The 27147-nt window shown below is 45.4% G+C and overlaps 1 protein-coding gene across 1 annotated transcript in view; it reads left to right on the top strand.

Moving 5' to 3' along the window:
- ABCA4 (ATP binding cassette subfamily A member 4) overlaps window positions 1-27147 on the top strand; it is a 134316-nt gene that overhangs the window by 55901 nt on the left and 51268 nt on the right. The window contains exons 13-22 of the mRNA XM_019798266.2: window positions 6496-6701; window positions 7344-7520; window positions 9482-9704; window positions 13034-13255; window positions 15134-15338; window positions 18794-18859; window positions 21555-21644; window positions 23377-23551; window positions 25589-25720; window positions 26664-26803. Coding sequence (XP_019653825.1) covers window positions 6496-6701; window positions 7344-7520; window positions 9482-9704; window positions 13034-13255; window positions 15134-15338; window positions 18794-18859; window positions 21555-21644; window positions 23377-23551; window positions 25589-25720; window positions 26664-26803 — 1636 coding nt within the window. The remainder of the gene's footprint in view (window positions 1-6495; window positions 6702-7343; window positions 7521-9481; window positions 9705-13033; window positions 13256-15133; window positions 15339-18793; window positions 18860-21554; window positions 21645-23376; window positions 23552-25588; window positions 25721-26663; window positions 26804-27147) is intronic.

Here is a 27147-nt window from a genome sequence, read left to right as displayed (position 1 = left end):
GCCTCCGCTGGACAATGTTTCCCACTTAATATATAATTTAATTCATCTGTTACTAATGTGTTTGAATTTAGAGGCTGGCAGGTCAGAGATGAAGAAGGAAGCCTGCTGCTACTGCAGCTTCTGCTCCCGAGGTGGTGTTTGATTTAGCAGTGTAAACAAATGACCACACTCTCAAGAGGTCTTGGGCACAGCTGCCTGCCCTGGAGAGAGCTCGAACCTCTTCCGCTAGGGTGAACTCTGCTTCCTGGGGAGTATCGGCAAAACAACCGACAAGGAAATGTAGGACTGTGTGGACTTCAAATAGTAGTGGCCCTGCCACCAGTGTTTGGCTACAGCAGTTGGGAAATGAGGGGAAAAAGGAAACCTTTCTTTTCTGCCCTTTGCTAGCGTAGGGCATTGTAATGGTTCACTTCTAGATTCTGAACTCTGGTTGCAAATTTTGCCCAGAATTTGCCTCTGAGGCCATAAGACACTGTCTTTTTATTCACTGAAGATGCCCTTTGAATTTTTTCCCATTAGCAGTGCTGCCTTTATGTTGAGCCCCCGAAACTAGTCTTCTTATCTACCTACATTATTCTTCCCTAACATCCAGGACCATACAGTTTCTCTGTGTGTAGAATCAAACAGCTTTTATAGATAGACTCCATGGCATCGGCCTTGTTAGAACCTACTGTGTTTTCACTCGTAAGCTAATCAGACCAGACCAAATATGTCAAAATCCATGACCCTGGCTGTGGGTTTAGTCATTCATCTTTGCCCCCCAAACACATTCATGCACATATTCACATAAATATACGTGCCAAGATTTTAACTTCAGGGACCAGAGCAAGTACCAACAGAGAATGAGACTACTTTCTCTGCAGCAGGTGACCACTGCATGAAAAGCCAGGGTACATCATGAGTCATACCTCAGAGAATGACCCAGGAACTTCTGAGTTATATCCAAAGCAGCTTCCATAAATGCCGTGCCTTTACTTCAGGGAGATCTGGTGAGGATGGCGTTCTGGATGATCTTCATAAGCCCTTCCTCTGGGTAGAGTTGTCTGACTTTCACTTACCACTGAGCAGCTAGTGAACACCAGTGATTTAGGACTCACCCCCAACCCTACCCCTATTGTCCAGGTGGGACATGGGGCTTTAACTTCAGTCTATAGCATTGTTGCAACCACAAGATCAGCTTGGGATGGGTTGTGTTCTCAGCCATATTATTTAAAACAAAAAAACAAAAAAAAACAAATTGCCTTTCTCCCAGACAGACAACTGTCACAAATGAAAGGTGGCCTGGCAGGGGCTTAAGAGCCATCAGACTCTGTTCGCTTTTAAGAGATTTTGCAAAAACAGTAATAAAAATGGTATTTATCAAGTTCTCATTATTTGTGAGACTGGTTAATATCCTCCAGAGGAAGGTTGCCTTATTATGCCTCGTCAGTGAGCTTGGAGTGATCACTGTAACCGGCCTCATAAAGTGGTGGTAAGGGCTCAAGGGTTCATATGAGCAGAGCGCTTGGGCCGATTTGGGTGCAAAATGAGCCTCCAGTAAGCACCAGAGGCACTGGCTGGCCCTCCCCAAACACTGTCATGTGATCCTTAGGATACACCTATGAAGTAGGATATATCTTACTTTTGCAGATAGGGAAACAGACCATGCAGTTAGAAAACAGCAGAGTGGGGATGGCATTCAGGACTGTCTATCTCTTCAATACTACACCATACCACTTTCCAAGATGGGGAAAATAACCCAACTTTGAAAATGGGTCAAATGTTTCAGGATAGAAATGAGTGTTTGAGAACCTTGTAAATTTTGTTGTTTTTTTTTTTTTCACAGAGTATCAGGGTACTAATCTAAGGGGATGCAGCAGGAAACATGACTGTGAATCCGCTGCCTGATAAAACACCCACGTCACTGTGGGGCTCAACAATGTCATTGAAAACATCAGCTGCTTATTCCAGTATGGATTTCCCTTTAAGACATGAAAGGAGAGTTCAAAGAGAATGAGCTAGATGGCTCAGAAAGCTACATTATTATAATATGTTTGTTTTTGTTAGCTTTTTTGCTTCAGTGAGAATTATACTCTCATTAACATTGTACCGAAAACTCACTTTTCACTAATTATTTCTAGTTTATGCTCTGAATCGAGGGTGCACAGGATTATGTTCAAAATACAGTAGTAAAGCTGTATTTCTTACAGCAATCAAGACTTCTAAATTTAAATCAACTCAATTCAGTAAACACTCATTGAATTCTTTTCATGAGAAAATACTCTGCCAGAGACCACAATGAACAAGAATGACCCCTGACCTTCAGGAACTTACTGTCTCTAGACTTGTGGCGACTTACACAGTAACCAGGCGCCACGTGTGGCTATTTAAATATTGATCAGAAAAATTCAGTGCCTCAGATGCGCTACACACATTTTAAGTGCTCAACAGCTTTCTTTGGTTACTGGCTACCGTGTTGAATACGGCTGATATAGAACATTTCCACCATGCAGAAGGTTCTCTGGACAGTGCTACTCTACCAGACAGGGGCAAGAGATCTTCTAGTTCAGGAATTCCATTGCTCCGACTTTGTGGTTGGAGTGTGACTTACTCTTAGAGTTACAAGTGGAAACAGCACCACCCTTCAGACTTGACGTTTGAAGACATGGATTCAGATTCTGCTCCTGACCTATATTGACATTGGGCAAGGCCCTTTGTCCCTGTGAGGCCGGTTTCCTTACCAGTAAAGCAAGGACATCAGATCACAAAACCTCTATGACTCCTGTCCAAATGCCCTGTGATGCTGTGAGTGAATTGCTAGGGTATTCTGTGTGTGTGTGTATATGTGTCATAATGTACCACAGCTAAAAGAAGCTACAAAGAAGAATTGCCATCTCCCAAAATAATTTTTTCATTTTAGAAATTTAATTTCAAATTCACTTTGTCAATATTAAAATTCTATATATGCAGACCTAAACTTACTAAACTGATTCATTTTTTTATTTTTTAAGATTTTATTTTTAAGTAATCTCTACACTCAACATGAGGCTTGAACTCACTACCCCAAGATCAAGAGTCCCATGCTCCATCAACTAAGCCAGCCAGGGGCTCCTGAACTGATTTTTTTTTTTTCTAATTTTTTTTTTTAAGATTTTATTTATTTATTTGACAGAGAGAGATAGCCAGAGAGAGAGAGGGAACACAAGCAGGGGGAGTAGGAGAGGAAGAAGCAGGCTCCCAGCATAGAAGCCTGATGTGGGCCTCGATCCCACAACACCAAGATCACACCCTGAGCCAAAGGCAGACATTTATCCACTGAGCCACCCGGGAGCCTCTGAACTGATTTTGTTTTTAATGAGATTCTTTTATTATTCATTTTTGTAGAACAAGGTCTCTCCCCAGGGGAAACTTAAAGGTGTTTCTTTTTCTTTCTTTCTTTTTTTAATGTACTCTAGCAGTTTAGTTTTGATGCTTCCTTGCCCAAGCAGGTTGCCAATTCTCTGTCCCCATAGTGTGCCGTTAAGTGCTGACAAATGCTGGGAACCGGGCCCTTGGTCTTCAACTGTGGTGAAAGTCTACATTCCCCATCAAAAAAGACCAAAAACCAAAAACCGTAAAATAGCAAACCCTATGTTATTTCTAGAAAAAAATAAACACATATTAAGGACTTTCAGTGTCATGAGGTACTTAAGTCCTTTATCTCATTAAAGGACTGACCAGTGTTAGGCTGGGTGGTGCCTCTTTGGAAAAGAAGAGCGGGGTAAAGAGAATTCCCTATTTTTCTTAATTCTATAATATGTGACTACACTTGTATTTTTTTTAAAGAAATTCCACTTCCATTTAAAATACCTATCTTCTTTTTTTTTTATTTTATTATTATATTAACATAAACTAACATAAAATACCTATCTTCTTAGAATGGTGTCACTTAAGCCTTGGCTTTCTGTATCTTCTCATTACCTGTGTTCCTCTTTCCCGTATCAGCTGGAATGCTGACAGTTTCTTTTGTTTTCTTTGTTCTTATCTAGAAGACTGAGAACATTACATGGGACCTGCTCCCAGGATATGGAGCCCGAGGTGGGACAGTTTAGTTCAGGAATCACAGAGAGGGTGGGTGTGCAGTCCTCTGTTGTTCAGATTCAGCTCCTCAGCACAGTAGGCTTCTGGCTCACCCTCCGAGGTTGCCTGAGGGGGACCTAGCAGTGAGGGGGTGGGTGAAGGAATGGGGCTTGCTTGTTTCTTACCAGGTCTGCGGGAGCTCGGTCCTCTGATCACCTCCTTATGACCTGTCCACCTTCCTCTCTTCTCTACGTCTCCTGGTACCAGTTGTAGGATCAAATGAACTGGAGTTTGACCCCTACTCCACCACTTTGGGGAAGTGACTCAGTTTCTTGGAGCCTAAGTTCCCTGGGGTGCAAAGGGAGGATAAATAATAGCTGTGCTCTCTCGCTCTACAGGACAGCTGGGAGCACGTGGAGGGCCGTGGAGTGGGCTGTACCTGTGGCTCCTGGTATGGGGGGAATCGTCTGGGCCTCTGGAAAGTAGGGAGGGAATCCAGGGCCAGCCACTTGCTAGCTGTATGACCTCTAGCAGGTCTCCTGTAGTTCAGTTTCCTCTTCAGTACACTGAGGATTCCAGGTTACTCACAGGCTCTATGTGAGATGTGTTCCTTTAAGCCTGTGTTACAACAGTCTTCTAACCAAGCTTCCTGCTTCCCCTCTTGCCCCCACCAGTGATTGTTTGGAAACACAATTGGATCTCACATATCCTACCCTTGCTTAAAACCCTCCACTGGTTTCTTAGGGCCTTTTAGAATTTGCCTGGAAGTCTTCTGGTTTTAGCACGGAAAGCCTCGTGTCCTAGGAAGCCCCTCGTTGGTTGGTCACACTGCAAGTCCAGCAGGGCAACTGACGTGGTCCCCACCCACCTTCCCAGCGCTCACCTCTCATCACTTACCTCTGGTTTCTTCTACTTCTCTGCGCAGTGCAAAGACCTAAGGAGCATTCAGCACAATGCTGACGCCCTGGCCCTGCCTTTTGAGAGTCTGATTTGATTGTTTGGAGTGGGCCCTGAGAGTAGGTGTCTTTTTAAGGCTCCCCAGTGGTTCTAAGCACAGCCAAGGATGGGAACCACTGCTCTTTTCTTACATGTCTCCAGACACCCCATGTGTTATTCTCTGTGCTGGAGCTGATCTTCCCCCTTCTCTCTTCCTTTGGCTAATTCCTTCTCATCCTCATCCTACTCAGGAGTCCCTTCCTTCAGGCACCCCTCCAGGTAAATTTAGCTACCGATGGGCTCCCAGACTACTCTGGGCTTGCTTTCATCAGAGCCCAGTCATTTTGCATTATGATTGCTGGTTTACTCCATACCTCTCCCTCATTAGGTCTAGAGTTTCTTTCAGGAAGAGATTTTATCATTCCTCCTTGTATCCCTGGAGCCAAGCAGGCTCTGGCACACTACAGGCTTCAGTAAGTATTGGGTGAACAAATTAATCAAGACAAGGCCATCTGACCTCTTGTGAGTTACATTCTAAAAAAGAAATATCGACACAATAAGCCTAGTGTATTATAAGAACAAGAGGTTAAGGAAAAACCAGATCCCAGTATAGTCTAATACTTTAACAAATCTACAGATTTATTGGACAATACCCAATATTCAAATTAAAAGAAATTCTTAGTTTTGTTTTTCTGTAGGTAATGATTTTTTCTCTTCCAATGGGGAGAAAGAAGGCCTATTAGGAAATCCCCCCCCCGCCCCGGGGTGCCTGGGTGGCACAGCAGTTAAGCTTCTGCCTTCGGCTCAGGGCGTTATGGGATGGAGCCCCACATCAGGCTCCTCTGCTATGAGCCTGCCTCTTCCTCTCCCACACCCCCTGCTTGTGTTCCCTTTCTCGCTGGCTGTCTCTATCTCTGTCAAATAAATAAAATCTTAAAAAAAAATTCCTCTCCCACCCCCATTACCTGTCAGAACTGTAACTGGAAATGATTTCTCTGACTAAATCATTCTGGCTCTCTGTTATTTTCTTTCTTCCTCCTTCCTCTTCCCTCAGCTGGCCATCATTGTGTGTTTGCAGAGAGGCAGGAAGGTTGACTGCTATGACTGCTCCTCTCTCTCTTTAAAACTCTTTTATCGGCTTGCTTTCTGATCTTCAAAGCAGTCTGTATCCAGTGTGACCCCACTCCCTTGCCTCCCCATGCTGAGGAGTGAGAGCTGGGAGTATTTTTGTCATTTTGAAGGCTTGCATATTTGGACAGCCTTGGACAGCTGGGTAGTGCGGCCCTCACCAAATCTGCAGGGATGAGAGCAAGTCAGCGTTTGTAAACCCCCTTTTCCCCTCAAATCTAGGCACAGTGACAAATTGACACCAGATCCCACAGTTAAGCAAGCAGTAAGTTTATAGATCTTGCAGTAGACCCATCCCCTGGGGCAGCAGCCCTTAACCCCTGCCCTTCTTTTGCAGTTGAGTCTTTGCTGTTGTGTTCTTCACATTTTCTCAACCTTTGTGATTATCTGCAGTGCTTGATCCTGGACAAGTTTGAAAGCTATGATGATGAAATTCAGCTCACTCAAAGAGCCCTGTCTCTGCTGGAGGAAAACAGGTTCTGGGCTGGTGTCGTGTTCCCTGACATGTATCCCTGGACCAGTGCCCTACCACCCCACGTGAAGTACAAGATCCGGATGGACATCGATGTGGTGGAGAAGACCAATAAGATCAAAGACAGGTGATGTCTCAGGGAATCTGAAAGGCCCTGCGTATCCCCAGGAATGTATGTGGCAAGGAGCAGGGGCTCCTCTGGGCTCAGGTCCCATCTCCTCATAGGGACAGAAGGGTTACTTGGAAAGGCACAGAAACACTTGAGTATTAGAGAACTAAGCTCACTAACCAGTTGGCCCTGTTAGTTGGTGGAACCAGGAGATCTCGGTTGCCCTCTCTCCACTCCCTCAATTTAGCACTTGTCCCTGGCTGACCTTTGGGCGGTTTGGAGATGGAAACCTCTAGGTGTTGAATTATCTTCACATAGAGGTTCTGCAACTGAAGTTTCTCCAAAGTCACTGGGAAATTACATTTGGTACAGAGTGAGGGATTGAGATGGGACTCCGCCTAAAAATTAGTAAAATTAAGAGGAGAGAAGATATTTTATAAAGCTCAATGTAGAGTCCTTGAATTAAAACAATTACAAGTCACTGTGGCTAATATTTGTAACTGAGATTTAAACTGTGAACTAGAAAATAGAGGCAGTTTGGAACATTTTAGGGGTGAGGTTTCAAGGGAGTGAGTTTTGAGTCCCCTTATGCTTGTGAACTTGCAGTAAACTGTCCATTCCCATTCACATCCATTGTCCCTCCCTCCGGTTTCTTTGTAGGTACTGGGATTCTGGTCCCAGAGCTGATCCCGTGGAAGATTTCCGATACATCTGGGGAGGATTTGCCTATCTACAGGACATGATTGAACAGGGGATCACCAGGAGTCAGGCTCAGGTTGAGGTTCCAGTTGGAATCTATCTCCAGCAGATGCCTTACCCCTGCTTCGTGGATGACTCGTGAGTCAGAAGCTTCCAGTCTCCCCCCCAAGACACACTCATCAGGTTGCTGGGGTGGGATGGGAGTACTCCCCAGACTTCAATCTCTTCGGAGAGAAACCCAGGGAGAGGGGCCAGCTTGAAGAGAATGGAGCTCTGAATGAGGAGCTGGCTTCTCCCAGACTCCAGGCAGGGCCAGATGGGCAAGTGAGGTAGCAGGGAGAAAGGAGTTGGTGGTGTGGGTGGAAAAGGGAAGGTGAAAATAAAAGCAAGGGAAGTGAGGTTGGGAAAGGGGACAAAGGCCTTTTAAGTTTCCACTACGTAGTATGTTTGGTATGTGGAAGAGTTCTGGTCAGAGTGTTTGCCCAGTGATTGCCAAATCAGCAAATTAGGACTCTGCATTGCAAGTAGGTCTGGTTCCTAGGAGCCTCAGAATAATGCAGCTCCTTCCCTCATTAACATTCCCATGGTGCATACTTAATGAGAAGGTAGAGGAATGTGTTGGATGAGCTGGAACCCTCCCTTCCTGCCCACCCCCACCCTCAGGCCTGTACATCTGTTGGCTGATAGCAAGCTAAGCAAGTAGCCTATATGTTCTGCACATATACTTGGGGAGTGATAGAGAGAGGGACAGAGAGGAAGAGAGGACTAGGTGGACTCATTTACCATGGTGAATGGGGGCAGGAATACCCCCCAGGACAGCAGCAGAGACCTACAACTGGCTTAGGTTTCAACTTCTAGAAAAAAACTGGGAAGTTCACCATAGCACACATTGTGTCAGTGGAGTTCAGGGAGGGAAGGAACACTCACAGTGGAGTTCAGGGAGGGAAGGAACACTCACAGCCTGAAGAAAGGAAAGGTCAAATTGCCACCTGACGAACAGTTAAGATAAAGCCCAGTATGGGCAAAGGAAACCCTCTATCAAAACTCTAGTCCAATTGGTTCTCCTTCCTCAGCTCTACAGAAGACTAAAGAGATAACGGTGGCTGTTTTGCAGTCAGTTTGGGTTTGGACGATAGGCAGAGATGGGACGTGGAGCCAGGAGCAAAAGCCCAGGTCCATATTTAGGATCAGAATGGGGGTGTCTGGAAGGGTAGGGGGGTACACAATAAGGAGGCAGTGGGGAGTCTAGCCATTTAGAGTGGGAGAGCCCTCTGGTGTCAGATCCTAGAAGTGCAGGCTTTATGAATTTCTGGTTCTCTCCTCAGGGCTATCCTGAGAACCTTCCCACACTGGAATTGGCCCTTCCTGTGACAACCAACAATTTTTGCTACATAATAGTCCCAAGGGCTTTACTAGCACATCAGGCACAGGGAAAATATGTGTAAAGTTCATAATAAAGTAATTCCAGAATATAAAATCTAAATGAACACCCATGGAATTACTCTATTGGTACATGGCTGGTGGAGTTAGTCGCTATTGGATCACTGATTGATTTATTGGTGGGTCAATTGCCTCTGAAAGTGCCACACTGAATAGTTATTTTGTGCCTCTTCCTGCCTAACTGCGGTTTGATCTTCTGGGATAGATAGTGCTAAGGTGGCTGACGCCCCTGGGGAGCCCAATTATTTCTTTCACCGCCAACACCAGTTCCCTTTGTTTGTGGTTCACTTGCTTGGACTTCAGCATCAGTTAGCATGTATCTATTCCAGTCACAACCACATCATCAAGTTTGCAGTTCTTTCCAGAGAGAGGTCTATATTGTGTAACATACAGAGTACAGTTTTATTTTATACATACAACTTGTAGAGCATTCATCTGGACTAACCAAAAAGCTACCATCTTGCTCTAAGGAAAAAGTAATCCTTCGGGGCAAAGTGCAATGTATTTAGAAGATTCAAGCCCACTGAATGCCCAGTGCGGATTTTCTGCCCTTCCCTCCATGTGGGCTTTGTTCCCAACACATCCAATCAACAAACATTGACTCCTCCTCTACCAGGTACAGGGTATTCTACTACTCTGCTTCTCTCCTCTTGCTTCAGTTTTATGATCATCCTGAACCGCTGTTTCCCTATCTTCATGGTGCTGGCCTGGATCTACTCTGTCTCCATGACTGTGAAGAGCATCGTCTTGGAGAAGGAGTTGAGACTGAAGGAGACCTTGAAAAATCAGGGTGTCTCCAATGCAGTGATTTGGTGTACCTGGTTCCTGGACAGCTTCTCTATCATGTCAATGAGCATCTTCCTCCTGACCATATTCATCATGGTAAGCCAGATAGAAAAGGCCCAGAAAATCTTGAATAGTTTTGTACCTCCCACCTTTCCTCCTATTAATGAACATATGCCTGCATTAGTCATCTGGCCACCAAGGATAGCCTGACATGTAGCTACCAAGCCATTTTAGCCAGCATGGCCACATGCAGCTGCCCAGTCATGTCAGCCAAGGTAGAAACACTCAGAGTGCCCCCCCCAACCAGGAGCCCCAGTATCATAATGTGTTCCCTGCTCCCACTTTCTGCCTGGGGAGCCGCAGTCTACATAGATTATCTAGCCCCATTCCATGAACTATCTGGAGAAGCTTCTGTTAGGAGAGCCCAACGCAGCATGACTGTATGTGCAAAGGGTTCTCTCTTTCTAGGCACAGAAGCAATGAGTACAAAGAGTGTTTTCCTGAGATTACTGTCTCAACCAGCAGCTGGGGTTGGAATGTGAAGAGCCTTTTCATTGTATTAGGAGAGCAGACCTAGACTGTTTGTTAATTACCATCATGGTCACACCATTCATGGCTTGACCAAAGGACATTCTGCTGCCTGAAAAGTCTCCAAAGCAATTTAAAGGATAGAACTTAAAGAGTCCATCCTTTCTCAGTGATAGGAATTTTTATAGCTGCAGGCAGCATGCATAGGTCCATCGTCTGCAAGCCTGCAGCTCCCTCACAAGCTGGACTTGGAAATAAAACATTATTTCATAATATGTTCTTTCCCTCCATTTTTAGTTCCTCCATAGTAGATGATCTTTTGTATTTGTTAAACGAGAAGTTCATAAGTTAGGGTAGTTTTTTATATTTATTTGATGGGATTTGGTGTAAACTTCAGACTTTAAGCTTTGCAACCTCCTGTTATGGTGTTATCAAGTTTGTTTAGTTTTTCTACCATTGTCATTTTAAATGCCACCCTACAGTAAGCAATATGCGTGCTGAACCATAGACTCTGGCTAAGTGTCCCATCCCATGCTGGACCATACTGGTGCCAGGAAAGTTCTATCACATATCCTGTCCATCCAGCAGATATTCAGTTAAACCAAATCCTACCCTTTCTCTTTGCAGTAAAATGTACTAATTATGAAGGGTTTTGCTTTCAGCCTTAGTCAAAGCCTGTGCTAGAGCCCTATCAAAACCAATGCTGAGGGGCGCCTGGGTGGCACAGTGGTTAAGCGTCTGCCTTTGGCTCAGGGCGTGATCCTGGCGTTATGGGATCGAGCCCCACATCAGGCTCCTCTGCTATGAGCCTGCTTCTTCCTCCTCCACTCCCCCTGCTTGTGTTTCCTCTCTCGCTGGCTGTCTCTATCTCTGTCAAATAAATAAATAAAATCTTAAAAAAAAAAAACCAATGCTGATATAGAGGTCATTCTGCTCAAGCAACCTAGCTTTAAATTTGTGGCTTTAAATTTGCAAGGTCCTTGAGCTCCACAAAGATGGGGGGAGAAGCTGCGCTCCTTGTCATCTAGTGGTTCCTTGTTCCTTCCCATCCTTCAGTCTGCCCCTTTTCCCATTTCCAAGATGTTTTGTGTCCTCCAAATTAAAGGAGTCAAAATGCAGAAGTGTCTGACTTATGCAAAGTACATAAACATGTATGATATCCTGCAATGTCTGTTAAGTGATTTTGAGATCTGCCTTCCTGAGAATGGGCATTAATACTTCAAAGCTTTTAGGACGTGAGGTAAAGAATGTTCACCAAGAGTTTCTTGCACAAAGGGGTTTCTCCTTGTGGGAACCAGAACATTGTTCCAGTGATGACGGAAACAGAGCTTTGCACAAAAAATAGGATTCCTTAGAATGACGCTCCCATCTTTGCCTTGTCCTTCCTTCCCACCTCAACTATGCAGGAAAGAAGCTGGAAGCTGGGACAATGGGAAGGTTCCAGTTATTCAAGCTTTTAGGAACAGAAAAGAAAAGTGGTCGTTAGAGGAAGCCAAGGCCTGTGAAGCTGTTGGGTCAGCCCAGTGACTTTCTTTCATCTCTGCCTGAAGTCATTGAGAGACTATATGGGCCTAGAAGCTTGTGGGACTTTGTTTTGAGCTGGGATAAGAAATTGATTTTATTCTCCTGAGAATACCAACAACAGTCTTAAAGTTCTTCCAGCCATAGCCACGTATTCAGCCGTGGACTCGCTTTTACTGGACTGTGTGATTAAGGAAAAGAAGTGAGCTTTTCCAGGGTGATGTGGAGAGCTCTTTGACACACAAAGTCAGGAGCTCTGAGTCCTAATTTTGATTTTCATTTAGAGTTCCTCAGAGTTTGGTTCTAGTTACGTGCAGCCCTCTTCCAACCTCTTTTGCCATTTGTTTTATTCTATTTTTCAATCTGTTCCATTGGTGCCTGGCAGGCACAAGAGTATGAATGAGGAAGAAATAGTAGCAATGGAAGACAGGTGGCACATTTCTTCCTCTCAGCTCTCCCACACCCATGACAGATAATGCTCATTGTCTCTCTCTTCAAGAACCCAGCACTTCAGGTCACCGCTAACGATTGGAACTCATTCAAGAGATGAACCGGTTTGTACATTTATGTTCCCAAGAAAAGAACAAGATGATCTATATGTATTTGGAGTTCTGTGCAAAGAGTAAAATTCCTCATAGGAAGTCTGTAGTAAAGGAGAACCAAGAAGGCCTAATAAATTTGAACATCTCAATGTATCCTATAATGGAAGTGGGCAGCTGCTCACTTAGTGAAAATTGCTAATTTGGTCCTCTTTTCTACATAGCCAAAGTGATTGCCTCATTAGGTTAATGTCAAAGATGTGGAGTATTGCCCCAGGTTCTATGTATTTGTATGATAGTGATGAAAGGGGAGGATTAATCCACTTCCAAGTGATGTGGATTAATTTCTGTTATTTTCACCAGTGTGAATGGTAAGTCTCAGAATGCAAGTTTATATGATTGAGTCAGCAGGCCAGGCCCCAAGCAAAATGTTACAGATTGTTGGGGGGGTCTCTTACCTCCCTTTTTTGTCCCTCATCTACTTAGTGTGTCTTGGAGCTGTTGTTGTTCTAAGATCTTCCTCCCCCTGCTCTAGGCTTATTTCTCCCTTCCCACCAAGGATTTGCTTACTTAAATACATAATGATTACTTGTACTGATAGGCAGCCTAATGTGTTGCCCTTCCAGGGAGAACAGCACTCTGAGGATTAAAGGAATTCAACAGCATTGGGTCTCAACTGTGGAAATTTGGCACCCATGAGAGGTGGTGAGAGAGATCCCTCTGGAGTAGAGGGCTTCTGAGGGCCCAGAATCACGGCACAGAGGCTGCCCCCCTGGGAGGGATGGTGCCCTGGACATGGGTGGAAAGTATTGACTCAGATGGCCTGTTTGGTTTCAGCATGGAAGGATCCTGCATTACAGCAATCCATTCATCCTCTTCCTGTTCCTGTTGGCTTTCTCCACGGCTACGATCATGCAGTGCTTCCTGCTCAGCACCTTCTTCTCCAGGGCCAGCCTGGCAGCAGCCTGCAGTGGCGTCATCTACTTCACCCTCTACCTGCCACACATTCTCTGTTTCGCCTGGCAGGACCGGATGACAGCTGACCTCAAGATGGCTGTGGTGAGGGACCTTGGGCTTGCCCCTAATACCCGAAACACTCTCAAGGAGGCCTCTGTAGTAGTCCTGGAAAATTGGCCTGCCGTTTGTGGGGATCAACTTTGCCTTTTGGACCAAAGGGTCATAAGGTGTAAAGGCATAGGGACAAAAGTTGGGACAGTCTTCATCCTGAGCTACCCAACAGTCCCTCCTTAACAAACCTGCCTGAGGAGTCTGCCCTGGGAAGCAATCAAAAACCAGTTTAACTCACAGGTCCTTTGTGTGCACAAGAGGAGAATAGCCTGACCCATTTCACTCACTTTTCTTTTTGCAGCATGTGAGAAGATTCAGAAGGGAGGGAGCTTGCCCCCTAACTGTTCTGCCCAGAAAGATGTTTCCATTCATTAAAAGCTTTTGTTTCTCTCCATGAAAACTTGAATCCGGGTAGCTTACAAGGGTCTTTAGCATGCTCTACCACTGCATGCAGAAAGGAGTGCAGAATGAGCCAGTTAAGAACCAAGCCCTCTTGCCAGGAGAGGACTCTAGAAATTGACTTGATTGCTTGAGAGACAGACCTCTTGGTTCACAATTCCCAAACTAACAGCACTGTCTTCTTCTCTAATCAGTTTCAAATGGCCATTTCTACCCTCTTATTAACCAGGCTTAACTGGCCTCCAGGTTCTCTAGGGTGCAGCTTCCTTTGTGCTCCAGAACTTTCCTCCAGTTCTCTATGCAGTGGAGTCAAGAAAGGACTACCACCGGCTTCTTATTCGGGAAAGATCTAAGATATAAGTTGTTCTAATAATCCAAACTTATTTGGCTACGGAGCTGCCAGGGCATCTGTCTTTTATTTCTCATGTTAAACAAGAAATTAATTGCTGCTATTTATAACACCCAATTTTCTAAAAAGATCACAGTGGGCTAGTAGCAAAAAATCCTTATGACTCAGCCTATGGGCAGAGCTGGGCTATCTTGACATACTGGGTAGACATCAGTGCTTTGAGGCCACAGCTAGCTTCATGGGTGTGTGGATCCACCAAGAAGCTATAGTTCAGGCAGTGTGTGGACTGGGGCTGAGCTGAGATTTATTAAATGCTTTTTGTGAACATACAGCTGAGGAAATCTCTTCCTTCTATGGAGAGATAGTTTCAACCCCACCCTGGGTCCTACAGACTACAGAGAGGCCTCTGGGCAGAGGAAATGAGAATAGCCCATCGCTGTGTATGTGCTTATGTGCTTTCTGCCATGCCGGCAACAACCTGTGGGGACTTGGCTGAGGGCCCTCCTCTTCAACCTCCTTTTGCACACCACCTGTTTAGTTGACTTGTTCTGTCTACAGAAAACCTAAGCAAATGATTGTCCTCAGTATGGAGAGGAGAAAAGATGACCTCGGTAGAATCTGAGACTCTCCTGGCCTCACTGATAGGCCTTGGAGGTCATGGGACCATCCCTTGCCTGGCCTCGTAGACTGTCCTAGGACACTGATGACTTTGTGGATCCTTCTAATGGGATTCACACAAAATAGCTCAAGCTCTTCTTTATTCTATCAAGAGCTGTGTGATCTCAAGAAGGAGGTAGGAAGAAGGGGGACAAGGTAGGAAGGTAAACCTGAGGACCTTTGGTCTTTTAGTACGTTGTGCTTTGTGGTGTTTGTCTTTCCCATTACGCAACGACACTCCATTGAACAGATGAGAGTTGGCTCGGTGAGTATTGTGTGAGGTCCCTGAGGCATTTCCAGAATTCCCTTTCTGTGGGGAGACTGCCTTACGCCCTCCCTGGGTTATCGTGGACACAAGCTGGACCACTCTTTTGGTCCTCGTCCCTACCTTGTGGGCAAGGGGGGCTGTTGGGTGGGGTGAGAGACCTCCACTCATCTTGGGTGCCCTCTTTGCCTCACTGCAGAGCCTGCTGTCTCCTGTGGCATTTGGGTTTGGCACTGAGTACCTGGCTCGCTTTGAGGAGCAAGGCCTGGGGCTGCAGTGGAGCAATATCGGGAACAGTCCCATGGAAGGGGATGAATTCAGTTTCCTGATGTCCATGAAGATGATGCTTCTTGATGCTGCTCTGTATGGCCTGCTTGCCTGGTACCTTGACCAGGTGTTTCCGGGTAAGGGTTAACTCCCACAGGGTAAAGGTACTGATACTGGGTTCTCTCCCCTACCGTTCATCTAGTTTAACTCTTATCCTTTCTGAGCTCTTTCAGTTTGGGTCCTCAGAGCCAGCATTTGAAACTTATGTCAAAAATCCATCGGTGAATGCTGGTGGTTCTACTGTAGAAACAGGTCTGGAATCTGATCCCTCGTCACCACCTCCACACCACCTTCCCAGTCCAAGCCTCCTTCCATATCATTGCCTACCAGTCTGTTCTCCACACTGTAGTCAGAGGTCCTTTCAGAATCTGGGTCAGATGATGTCTACCTTCTGTTCACATCCCTCCAGTGACTTTTCCTCTTGTTCAGAGTAAAATCCAGTGGCCCAGTCCTGGCCTATAAGATGCTTCATTATCAGCATCCAACTATCTGTCTTCCTCATTTCATGTCCTTCCCTTCTCCCTCACGTTCTCTGCTCCAGCCACATCTGCCTCCTTACTGGCTGTTCTTCAATACACTCAGCACACTTCTTCCTCAGGACCTCTGTATCTATTCTCACTGCCTGCAGCATGTTTCTGCACCCTACCCCCATATCTGCAGGCTTACTTCCTCACTTTTGTTCAGGTCTAAGTTCAGATGTCACCTCATCACTGGGATCTTTCCAGATTGAAAATATCTAAGTATCTACCCCTATATATATCACATTCCTTCAGTGTTTCTGTCCCCTTTATCCAACTTTATTTTTGCAACATCACTATCTGACATGATGTATTTTTCCTTGTTTATTGACTCTCTACGTCTAGTAGAACATGGGGCCATGACAGCAGGCCCACAGTCTATTTTGTTCAATGTTATGGGCTCAGTGCCAACAAATGGTGCCTGACTTTTGGTGGACATTGAATAAATACCTGATTAATCTGCAGCATGGAAAAGCAGCTCCTGAGTCAAAAGTGGGTGTTTGCACAGTTTCATATTTGCTCTGTTAAAATCAGCTTTTCCTTCAGATTAGTATTTCTTCGTAGCTAGAGAAGTCCCACTTCCAACTGAGTGGGCTCCAAGTCAACCAACAGCCACCTTGTGCTGTGGCAGCCATGGCCAGGCTTCCAGTGCTGTGGCCTGGAGCAGGCAGGGGAGAGAGGCTGGGCCCAGTCCCTGAGGAGGAAGGAACACACATCATCTTGGGGCAGCCTTTGTTGGGAGAAATCCATGGGCAGCAGCCCTGGAATAGGAGAAAGATTGCTAGGCTGAGCCAGGAGGCCTGGGTTTGGATCCTAGCCGTGTGATTATATTAGTTTTCTAGGGCTGCCATAACAAAGCACCACAAACTGGGTAGCTTAAAACAACATTTTTTTGGTCTCACAGTTCTGGAGGCTAGAAGTAGATAATCAAGGTGTTGGCAGGGCCATGCTCCCTCTGAAATCTGCGGGTGAAGGAGCCTTCCCCGCCTCTTCCAGCTCCTGGTGGTTTTTCAACAATCTCTGTCTTCACACGGTGTTCTCCGTGTGTGTGTGTGTCTGTCTGTCTGTCTGTCCTCACATGGCCGTCTTCTTAAAAGGACACCAGTCATATTGGATTAGGCTTCCATGTAGTCCGATGTACTTAATCTCAACTAAGCACATTAGCAATAACTATTTCCAAACAAGGCCAAGGGTTAGGACTCTGGTATCTTTTTTTCCTGATACCAAATGTGTCAATTTCCCCCCCCCCCCAATATCGGCTATTTCTCTAATACCAATCAGGTGTCCAAAAATCAGTTCAGTTCTACCCAGTTCAGTAACCACCCAGAATTAGCGCAGACCCCACAAACAGATTCAGTCCTGCAAGACTGCTCCCACTTCAGAGGCCAGCAGCAAATGCAGTGCCCGGGCTGCCTACACTTTTGTCCAACTGACTATAAATTTGGGAGTTCTCACAACCACCACCTCCCAGGTTCAGTAATTCACTAGAACCACTCAGAACTCAGGAAAGTAGTCTACTTGCAATTACAATTTATGATAAAGACTACAACTCAGCAGCAGCCAAATGGAAGAGATGCCTAAGGGGAGGGACAGGAGGGGCGGGCATGGAGCTTCCATACCCTCTCCAGGTGCACTACCCTCCCAGCACCTTGATGTGCTCAGCACCCTGGGAGCTCCCTGAATCTCCGTCCAGAGTTTTTAGAACTCAATCTCCAGCCCCCTTCTCCTCCCTCAAGATGGAGAGTGGGGCTGAAAATTTGCATCCTTTTTGCCCAGGCCTGGCCTTTCTGGTGACCAGCCCCACCCTGAAGCTCTCTAGGGGCCCTCCCCTGAGTCATCTCATTAGCATAAACTCAGGTGTGGTTGAGAAAGGGGCTCTGCTCCTTTTGAACAAAAAAAGACGTTCCTATTGCTCAGGAAATTCCAGGGGTTTTATAAGCTCTGTGCTGGGAACTGGGGACAAGACCAAGTATTATTTTGTATTCTACCGTGGGCCTCAACGTATCTTTTTGTGAGGGTGGGGCGGGCACAGTTCAACCCATAACAGTGACTTTGAGCAATACATTTGACCTTGCCCTGCCTCAGCTTTTCTATCTTACTGCACCACTAGAAGGAGATATAATAAGTGAAAATTAGTTGGATTGAAAATGAAGTTTGTCCATGATTCAAGAGCTTTATTTTACCCCAGCTAAAGCTTTAATTTGTCCAATAACTATTTACTGACCAACACCTATATGTCAGGCTCAGCACTAGTTTTGGGGAAAAAAGGGATGGAAGAGACAGACCCAAACCTGCCCTTGAAGGGCTGACAGTCTAGTGGCCATGGAACATGGGATAGTATTAAATAAGCAAAGGTAGTGTGTTCTCACAAAATTAAGATTTTATAGGGAGCAAAGTCCACTAAGAGAACTAGCTAAGAAATTTGGGAGTCTTTTCCTTGGAATCCAGTAGAATGGGGAGGTTAAGATCAGGGGTATTAGAACCAGATTACCCATATTGGAATTCCCACACCTCTGTTTAATTAGCTGTGACCTTGGGCAGATGATTCAAAGTCAGTGTGCCTCTGTTTCCTTATTCACAGGAATACCACTACCTATCTCTTAGGGTTGTTTGGAGAATTAAATTTTTAATGCATGAAAAGTGCTTACAATATAATACCTGACATGGAAGAGCACCCAACAAATGTTACTGATGATCAGTCATCATTGCTATTATCTGGTAATTGTTGAGAAAGGGCATGATTAAATTCTTTAATAACACATTTTCTTGGAAAACTGTTATCAACCAAGATTATCATTCTTAGCATTGCTGGTTCCACCCAAAAAAAAAAAGTGACTTTTTAAACCAAAACATGTTAGAAGGACTAGTCTTTGTGGTAGCCCATGGATAGCTATGTAATGCTTATGAACTATGAATATCTGTAGCTATACTTTGAGTTTCAGATAAATTCTCGACTTTGTAGAGCTGTGGTAGGTCTATCAAGGCTTTTCCCTTTATTTCCCTGTCATTTCTAGGGGACTATGGAACCCCACTTCCTTGGTACTTCCTTCTACAAGAGTCCTATTGGCTTGGTGGTGAAGGTGAGTTATTTAAATTTTTTAAAATTAGAAATAACTCCCCCCCCAAAAAAAAAAAAACCCTTCGTGTTTGAAACTAGCTCCTTTGGCTATGTCCTGGATATGTGTGGGCTGTGGAGGGGGCTCCTTATGTCAAGTGTGTGGTTCCTGATTAGTCAGCTACCTCCTGGGCTCTGCCACTGTGGCGCAGCGTCATAGCCTCTGGGAACCCACCTTCTGTGAGTCACTGGGCCAGGGTGAATGGCTGAGCACTGACAAACCCTCGTACCCCATACAACTGGTGCCCGAAGGATGAAATCGGCCTCGTGAAAGAAGGCCAAACCACTTTGGGGAGCAAATGACTTTCACAATTCCTCGATTTAAAGCAGAGATCCACAGAATCATGACGTCTTTACACTGGTCTTCTGCCTCCTCTCCTGCTTTTTTATTCCTTTCCAAAATATAAATTAATTCATTCTCCTAAGGTGAAGGCCCATCCAGAGGCTGGGGCAGAGCTATGACCTTCAAGGCAAACACTCCTAGACTCTCCTAAAATTCATCTTTGTGATTGGGGAAGAGGGCCAAGGGGCATTTGCCCAGATTGCATCTTAGATAAAATTTACCTTTACTAGTAAACAGGACAGGAGGCCCAGGGAGAGTTCTAGAAATTCTATAGACTCTATTGTGAGGTATGAAAAGGCAAGAAATTCCTGACCTGGGAGCTGGGGACTTCATTGGAGCTGGGAGTTTCTAGAAGCAAAGGAAATACTTTGCAATCTGTTTGTTCCTCACCTGCCTGCCCTTTACTTTGTATTTCTGGACCTGGGCAGGATTTATCCCTAAGCACTAAGATAGAGGTTTGTTTTCTCTAGGGCGTTAGCCTAGGGCCTTTCAAAGGCTTGGGCAGTTTTTTTCTTTTGTTTTGTTTTTATGGTTCAAACAAATAGCACTTCGCATCTCAGTATTTTTCCATTATGTTGGTTTGTCTGTCTTGTCTATGAACTTTTAAATTTCAACTGCGATAAGGTTATAATCCATTATAAATGGGAATTTCCAATACACGAGTATGTTCTTATTTCTAATTTCAATGAATATCAGGACTTGTGGGCATTTTTTTCCCTCTATAATCTCAGCAGATAAACTGTCTCTCGAAAAAAAAAAAATTCTTAAGACAAATGTGCTCTTTCAAAAATGAATCATATATTTTTGCTAACAGAAGCCAAATATTTTTCACCTGCCTCACAGGCTAGACTGAAATAGTTTCCTAAATCTCTCTAAAATCAGAAAAGAGGGGCGCCTGGGTGGCTCAGCCAGTTAAGTATCCAACTCTTGGTTTCAGCTCAGGTTGTGATCTCAAGGGTCCTGAGATGGAACCCTGCGTCAGGCTCCACTGAGCATGGAGCCTGCTTACGATTCTTTCTCTGCCTCCCCGCCCCCGCCCCACACTTGCATGAATGTGTGCTGTCTCTCTAAAAAAATAAATAAAATCAGAAAAGAGCTGAATTTCCCCACCTAACCCCCTCTTCTCACAGATGAAGAAATGGTGCCCAAGAGGACCAGTGTCTTGCCCATGTTCCTGCTGATCTCTTGGGACAAAAATCTGGAACTGGGAAACACATTTACTGGCAAGGAACTCATCCCATGACTGAACTATGTAGAAGAATATTTCCCCTGCTATTTTGCTGCATGTTAGTGCAGTAGGAGAGCTAGTAAAGTGATCAAAGGCATTGTGGGCAGTAGAACTGAAAATCGTTCAGGTGGCAGAAATAGAAGTGCTGGAGGTGACAGGTCCCTGACCATGAGGCCCGTTCCTTGCTGTTCCACCTTCAGCCTGCAGATCTACAGAGGGCAGCCAGGAGTGATGGAGGCTCTGGTTGGCTGCTGCATTAAAAACTCCCCCTATCTACATCTGTGCTCTGGAGGCCAGAACTTTTCGATGCACGGCGACAGCAGTTTCCTCCTGCCCCTGCTTTCCTCTCTTGCTGGCTCGCGCCTCTGCCTCTCTTCCCCTTCCAGGATGTCCGGATGTCCTTTTAAACCAAATCCCAAATTTACAGAAAAAAAAATTGCCTCTGTGTGTGTGTGTGTATGCATGTTTGATGTGTGTGAGAGTGTGTGTGTGTGTCAGTGTGAGATTGTGTGTGTGTGTTTACACCACACTTTACAATTTATATAAGCTGTACATCAACCAGTCTCAACTTTGGTGTTAGCCCCGAAATCTGTAATTTAAGCTGGCTATCCATCATATCACCTTGAGTGAGTTTTCTCAAGGTTCTCCATGTCTTTGATATGTTTTTGGTGGGAGCAAGAAGTACTGTTGGTGAGGTAAAGAAAATTAATCCATTGCAAACTCAATCCTGATTTCATGAATAGTTTTTAAAATTATAATTTCTGACATTGTGGGCCCTTGCTGGTGTGTTAAGAGGATGAGGTGAAATGCCTGTTATTAAACTCCATCTGGGTTTGGCAAAGGTTGACAAGCCAGCCAGCCAGCCAGGAGCCACTGGTGGCCATTTGCAGGACTTTACAGCCCACAGGTCAGTGGGCAGCAGAACCATGCTCAGGGCTGGTGCCCGGGAATGCTGACTTGGCCTTTTGAGGGAACTGTGTTTTCTACCTGTGGTAGGGAACTCTTCCACCCCTGCCTTCTCCCCTCCTTTTCCTGCCATTACTGATTGTTAGGTCTCACAGGAGTAACCTTGGCTTCTGGTTGGTGCAGGGTGTTCAACCAGAGAAGAACGGGCCCTGGAAAAGACGGAACCCATAACAGAGGAAATGGAGGATCCTGAGCACCCAGAAGGAATAAATGGTAAAACAAACAAACAAACAAACAAACAAACAAAAAACCCACACACATCAGTGAACACAGAGCAGAAGCAAGGAGAAGGGCAGAGTACTGTAAAAGGATGGAGCAATGCACTTCATGACTGGGGTGGAGTGGACCCCAGGAAACTGACTCTGTTGACAGGGGCTAAACCTGATAGCTTCTCAAGGGCCAAGCTGCACGTGTGTGGAATGAATGGTCCAGCCAGACATTAACGCATATTTCCTGGAGAAAGCAAATCCCGAGTATGTGGTGTGTTTGTGCCCTTGTTAGGCAAGTCCCTAGTGAGTTGCACAAATGTGCTGACTTCCGAGGATTTAGCAAGAACAATAACTTGGGTCACTGAGACTTAAAGCGGATATGAGCTATAAGGAAAGACAAAAATAAATGCTTCTGTGCACAGGAGGAAGGAGTCTAGTGGAGCTGACTACGCTTCATTCGTGGTTTACAAATCTACAAGCCCATTCATTCAAACCATCAAAAGCCTTTCCTGACTGTGGAAGTTACCTAATAATTCCTGAACTAATGAATTAGGTTTGCAAGTATTCCCTTGGCTTTGCCTTCCTTACCTTCTCTCTTCTCCCCATGTTCTCCCTTCCCTAAGCATATGTACTTGTCTGTGAATGCTAAAATACTCTTGCTATCCCCACCTTGGGTTCAGAGTTCCAGCCTCTGGACTTTGCCTGCCACTGTGTGAGAGGGTCCGGCCTCCAGACCTCTGGCCCAACCCAGGTGCCATTTCGCAAAGCTGAGCTCAGTGGCCTCTGGCCCCTCAGAGAGCTGGTTTGCAGTCAACACACAGTGCCTCTGGGATGGACCTCCTCCCAGAGTGGAATTCTAAGAGCAAAATCAGAGGGCCTGGGCCTGGTCCCATCTTAGTTACAGGAGAGACCAGAAGGCACACATAGGAGAAGGATGTTTTTTGCAGGGGAATCAATGCTCAGAACTAGGATGTTAACAAAGTAAGTGGTGTACAGGGTGAACTCAAGCAGAGGGGGACTGGAGGTTGGGAGAAGTGGATAGCATGGTCATGAGAGTCTGTACTAGGAAGGGCATGGATGAGTGGAGAGGTGGAGTTTGAGGGGCAGTGATGAGGAAGAGTGGACTGTCCTAATCAGTAACTGAGAAACTCTCAAGTTCTGAGAAGCAAGAAGTCCGCAAAGTTAACACAAAGGCTTGAGCCAAGGTGGCCAGGAGAAGGGCAGTTACAGGAGTGGACGTGGGAGTGTCTGAGGGAAAATTGTGTTTTGGGAGTATGATAAGGAGCCCGAGCTGGTACCAGAAGCCTGTGAGATAATGCACCACAGACTGTGGGAAAGGACAGCTTCAGGCTAACTCTCCATATATACAGTGAGTGCACCTGGGTTCGAATCCCAGCTCTGCTCTTCATGAGCTATGTGACCTTGATTGGATAGTTGATGTCTCTGTGCCTTAGGTTTCCCCATCTATAAAAATGGGCATAATAATATCTATCCCCAGGAGCTGTTATAAGGGTAAAATGAGGTAATCCATATAAAGCACTTAGACAAGGCCTGGCATTATAGTAACTGCTCAATAAAGGCTAGGTACTATTATTACCATGATTATTTTGTAGTCATCCTTATGAGGGTCACAACAAAAGCCACGCGGGCAAAAGACAGTGGTCTGAAGATCGAGCCTTGGGGAATGTGTACATTAAAGCATTATACTTACATCATGTTCATTTTTTTCCTCCAAGACTCCTTCTTTGAACGTGAACTTCCAGGCTTGGTTCCTGGGGTATGTGTGAAAAATCTGGTGAAGATTTTTGAGCCCTACAGCAGACCAGCCGTGGACCGTCTTAGCATTACCTTCTACGAGAACCAGATCACCGCGTTCCTTGGTCACAATGGAGCGGGGAAAACCACCACCTTGTGAGTTTTCGGGCAGAGCCTGATTGCTCTTCTGTCCTGTCATTCTCTGGCTCTGTTCTGCCCCATTAGCTGCAGCCTGCTCTTTCCCGTTGAGTATTAGTAACAAAAATGTAGTATGCATCTGTGTCCCAAGAATATGTAAAGCACACTGCAGTATTCAGAGCGCATTCGTGTATGTTGTTTTATTTGATCCTCATAAGAAGTGAGAGAGGGACGTGAAGGAAGTTTACTGCCCCCTTTGCGTGCTGGGGAAGTGGACATCTAGAGAGTCGAAGTGACTTTCTGGGGTCACCAGCTTGTAATGGTTCAGTGAGGGCAAGAGCCAGGTCTTTTCAGTTGTCTGGTTTCTGACACTGTGAGCCTGTCCGCCCAGCCCCAACCTCTCCAGTGTTACTGCCATCAGTGATGGTGCTCAGGTCATGGCCATCACCATCACATGACCTTGGTCCATAGAGTACTACTTATTTTCAAAGAGGATTCCTTTACCTACCTGTTTTGGAGAAAGTAAAAAGGGTGTGCTTCCTAGAGAGGCCTGTGAGGTAACCACCCGGAGACTGAAGATAAAGTTCAGGGAAGATGCAAGTTCTGCATAGAAAGGTCAGGAAGCTCCCCCTTGCTTTCGAAGGGACCAGAGCTCCATCTGCTGAGAAGGAGAACAGGGCTATTTAAGGTTTCTCAAGGAGCGTCAGAAGCAGCCCTCTCAGGGGTCTGGGAAGCCTTGTGATACACGGTCTTCAAGTCCTTTGACCTCTTACAGAGCGCCAGGAAGGAACAGCAGTATACACCCTACATTGGAATGTTCTCTGAGGGAGGTTCAGTGTCAATGGAATGTGGGGCTGGTGCCATTATATTTGGTTCTGTTTCCCTCTAGTGGTTGATCAACAGAGATTTCAGCTTCCAAGTACAAGTTCAGATAACCTGAGATTGTATCTAAACTCAGGGACAGAGCTGGCTGGGCCAGATAGCTCTAAATCCAACTGATGGCTCACCTTGTTAACTAATATGGTCAGAGAACCTGGAGCACCACCCAAGACCTCAGGGCTTCTCGAGGCAAACACATTACTTCATCAGCTGCTGAAATGCAACTTCCCCTGGGGGTTGAAACACGGTTTAATAAAAATAGTAATCATACTTTTGAGTTTTACTTTATGCTGGCACAGTTTTAAGCGCTTTACAAGTATAAACTCATTTAATCCTCACAACACACCCATGAAGTGGGCGTCATTATTTCTCATTTTACCAAAAAAAGGCCAACATGGATATCGAGCTTTTTGTTTTGAGTCCAAAAATGATATTATTGGTGGTAATTCCTCTGCCTGACTTCAGTCACTTAATCAACAAATACATATTGAATGTCTGAGCTCAGTCACTTAATCAACAAATACGTATTGAATGTCTGAGCTTTCATTAAGACCCTCCCCTATGGGGGTGCCTGGGTGGCTCAGTTGGTTAAGCGTCTGCCTTTGGCCCCAGTCTTGATCCCAGGGTCCTGGGATTGAGTCCCACATTGGGCTCCCTCCTCAGCGAGGACTATGTTTCTCCCTCTCCCTCTGACCCTCCTCCCCACTTGTGCTCTCTCTCTGTCTTTCTCTTTCTGTCTCAAATAAATAGATAAAATCTTTTTTAAAAAAATCCTCCTCTATGCTTTGTAATAATGATATCAGGTACAGTACTGACCTATGCACTGGACACCTTTAATTGAGCCCCTACAGCACCAGCAGTGGTGATGACTGAGCTGGGGAGGGATGTTGTGTAGTGCATGTTCTGCAGCTGCGACCCCTGAGGATCCATCAGTGCCTGCCCAGGGTCCTAGGAACTAAGTAGAAGCAGAGAAAGCAGATCTGGTCATCCGCGGTAGGGGCTGGATGTACACACTGCTTCTAAGGCCTGAACGGGAAATTGTTGGTCCCCACAGCTAATAATGGTTTGGGTTCAATTGAGAGCCAAGGCAGGAGTCACTGTGAGAGTCCTCACCAACCCCGGAGTGGGACGCTGCTGAAGGTCATCTTTTCTGCCACTGACTCCTGCATTTGGCAGGTCCATCCTGACGGGTCTGTTGCCACCAACATCAGGGACTGTGCTCATCGGGGGAAAGGACATTGAAACCAGCCTGGATGCAGTCCGGCAGAGTCTTGGCATGTGTCCACAGCACAACATCCTGTTCCACCAGTAAGTAGAACAGGAACTGAGACTCTCTCCATGCCTTATTCCCACCCAGCTCCCCCCCCACCCCCCGACCAACACATGTTCTCTAGAGCTGAGCTCAAGGGTGCCAGTTCTGGCAGCAGGAGGCTGTATTCTTGTTTGGGTTCCCCATGTTCAAGGTCGTTGGTCCTGCTTGCTATGAGAGGTATCCTTCAGGAAGTCAGATTATGCCTCTGGCACTGGGAGCTGAGGTGTGCCCCCTCAGAAGAGTAAAGCCCCCTGCTGTCTGACAGGGTGGCCCATCCTGGGGCCCCTCACTCAGCCTTGAAATGCTCCCTTTCAGGGACCAAGAAAGGAGACCATTGTTCCTTTTTCTCTCTTAAACCAGGCACTAAAAACTGACTTTTCAGGAGGCTTTTCAAGTTGTTTTTTTCCCCAAACTTTCATTTATTATTTAAATATAGTAATTAAAGAATGGAAGGGATGAAATACAGATAAAAAGAAGAAAATAGAAGTCAACTGTAATTTCACCATCCAGAGAAAACCACGGTTCACACCTTGGTATATGATTTTTCAAAACTTTCTCCTATGCATGTATAGATATATTATTTTACATTATAAAGGAGAGTAAAACTCTGCATACAATTTTATAATCTGCCATTTTTAATGCAAGTATGTTTTTTTCACTCAAGATATCATGAACATCTTTTCATGTCATTACATATTCTTCAATAAAATATTTTTTATGTTTCTATACTCTGCCATTGTATAAATGTACTGTCCCCTCTTATTAGATATTTAACAGGATCTGGGTTTTGTTTTGGGTTTTTTTTTTGTATTATAAACAGCACCACAGTGAACATCTTCATTGCTAAAACTTTGGCTCATACTTAATTATTCCTATAAGGTGAATCATTAGATGTGGAATTGCTGAACCTATTGCCTCTCTCACTGCCCTGTCCCCTAGCCTCACAGTGGCTGAACACATCCTGTTCTACGCCCAGCTGAAAGGGAAGTCTTGGGAGGAGGCCCAGCTGGAGATGGAAGCCATGTTGGAGGACACAGGCCTCCACCACAAGAGGAACGAGGAAGCTCAGGACCTATCAGGTGCTTGGTATTGGAAAAAGACAGGGCTACAGATGGCAGATCTGTTGTCTTCTAGAACACTGGCAGAAGGGGAGGCTTCTGTAAAGTTACTCTGTGCACCTAAGAGCAGCCCACCTCTGGATCATTCCCCACATGGAACCCTATCTTGTAGCAGCCTGGGCTGTATTTGTTCTGACGTTTGTGTGTTTGAACTCAGATGTGAAAACAGCCTTCAAATGGTGTTATCTGTTTCTGCGTTTCTGCATTTCTTGCCTTTTCTGCATTTAAAGAGGCCTGTACACCACTAGGGTTTGAACACTGTGTAAACATCTAAGGTGGCAGCATCAAGCTGCTGCTGGACGTAA

Source organism: Ailuropoda melanoleuca, chromosome 2 (assembly GCF_002007445.2).
Source record: "Ailuropoda melanoleuca isolate Jingjing chromosome 2, ASM200744v2, whole genome shotgun sequence".
In the NCBI taxonomy this organism is placed as follows: Eukaryota; Metazoa; Chordata; class Mammalia; order Carnivora; family Ursidae; genus Ailuropoda; species Ailuropoda melanoleuca.
This window is presented reverse-complemented; position numbering and strand designations above follow the sequence as displayed.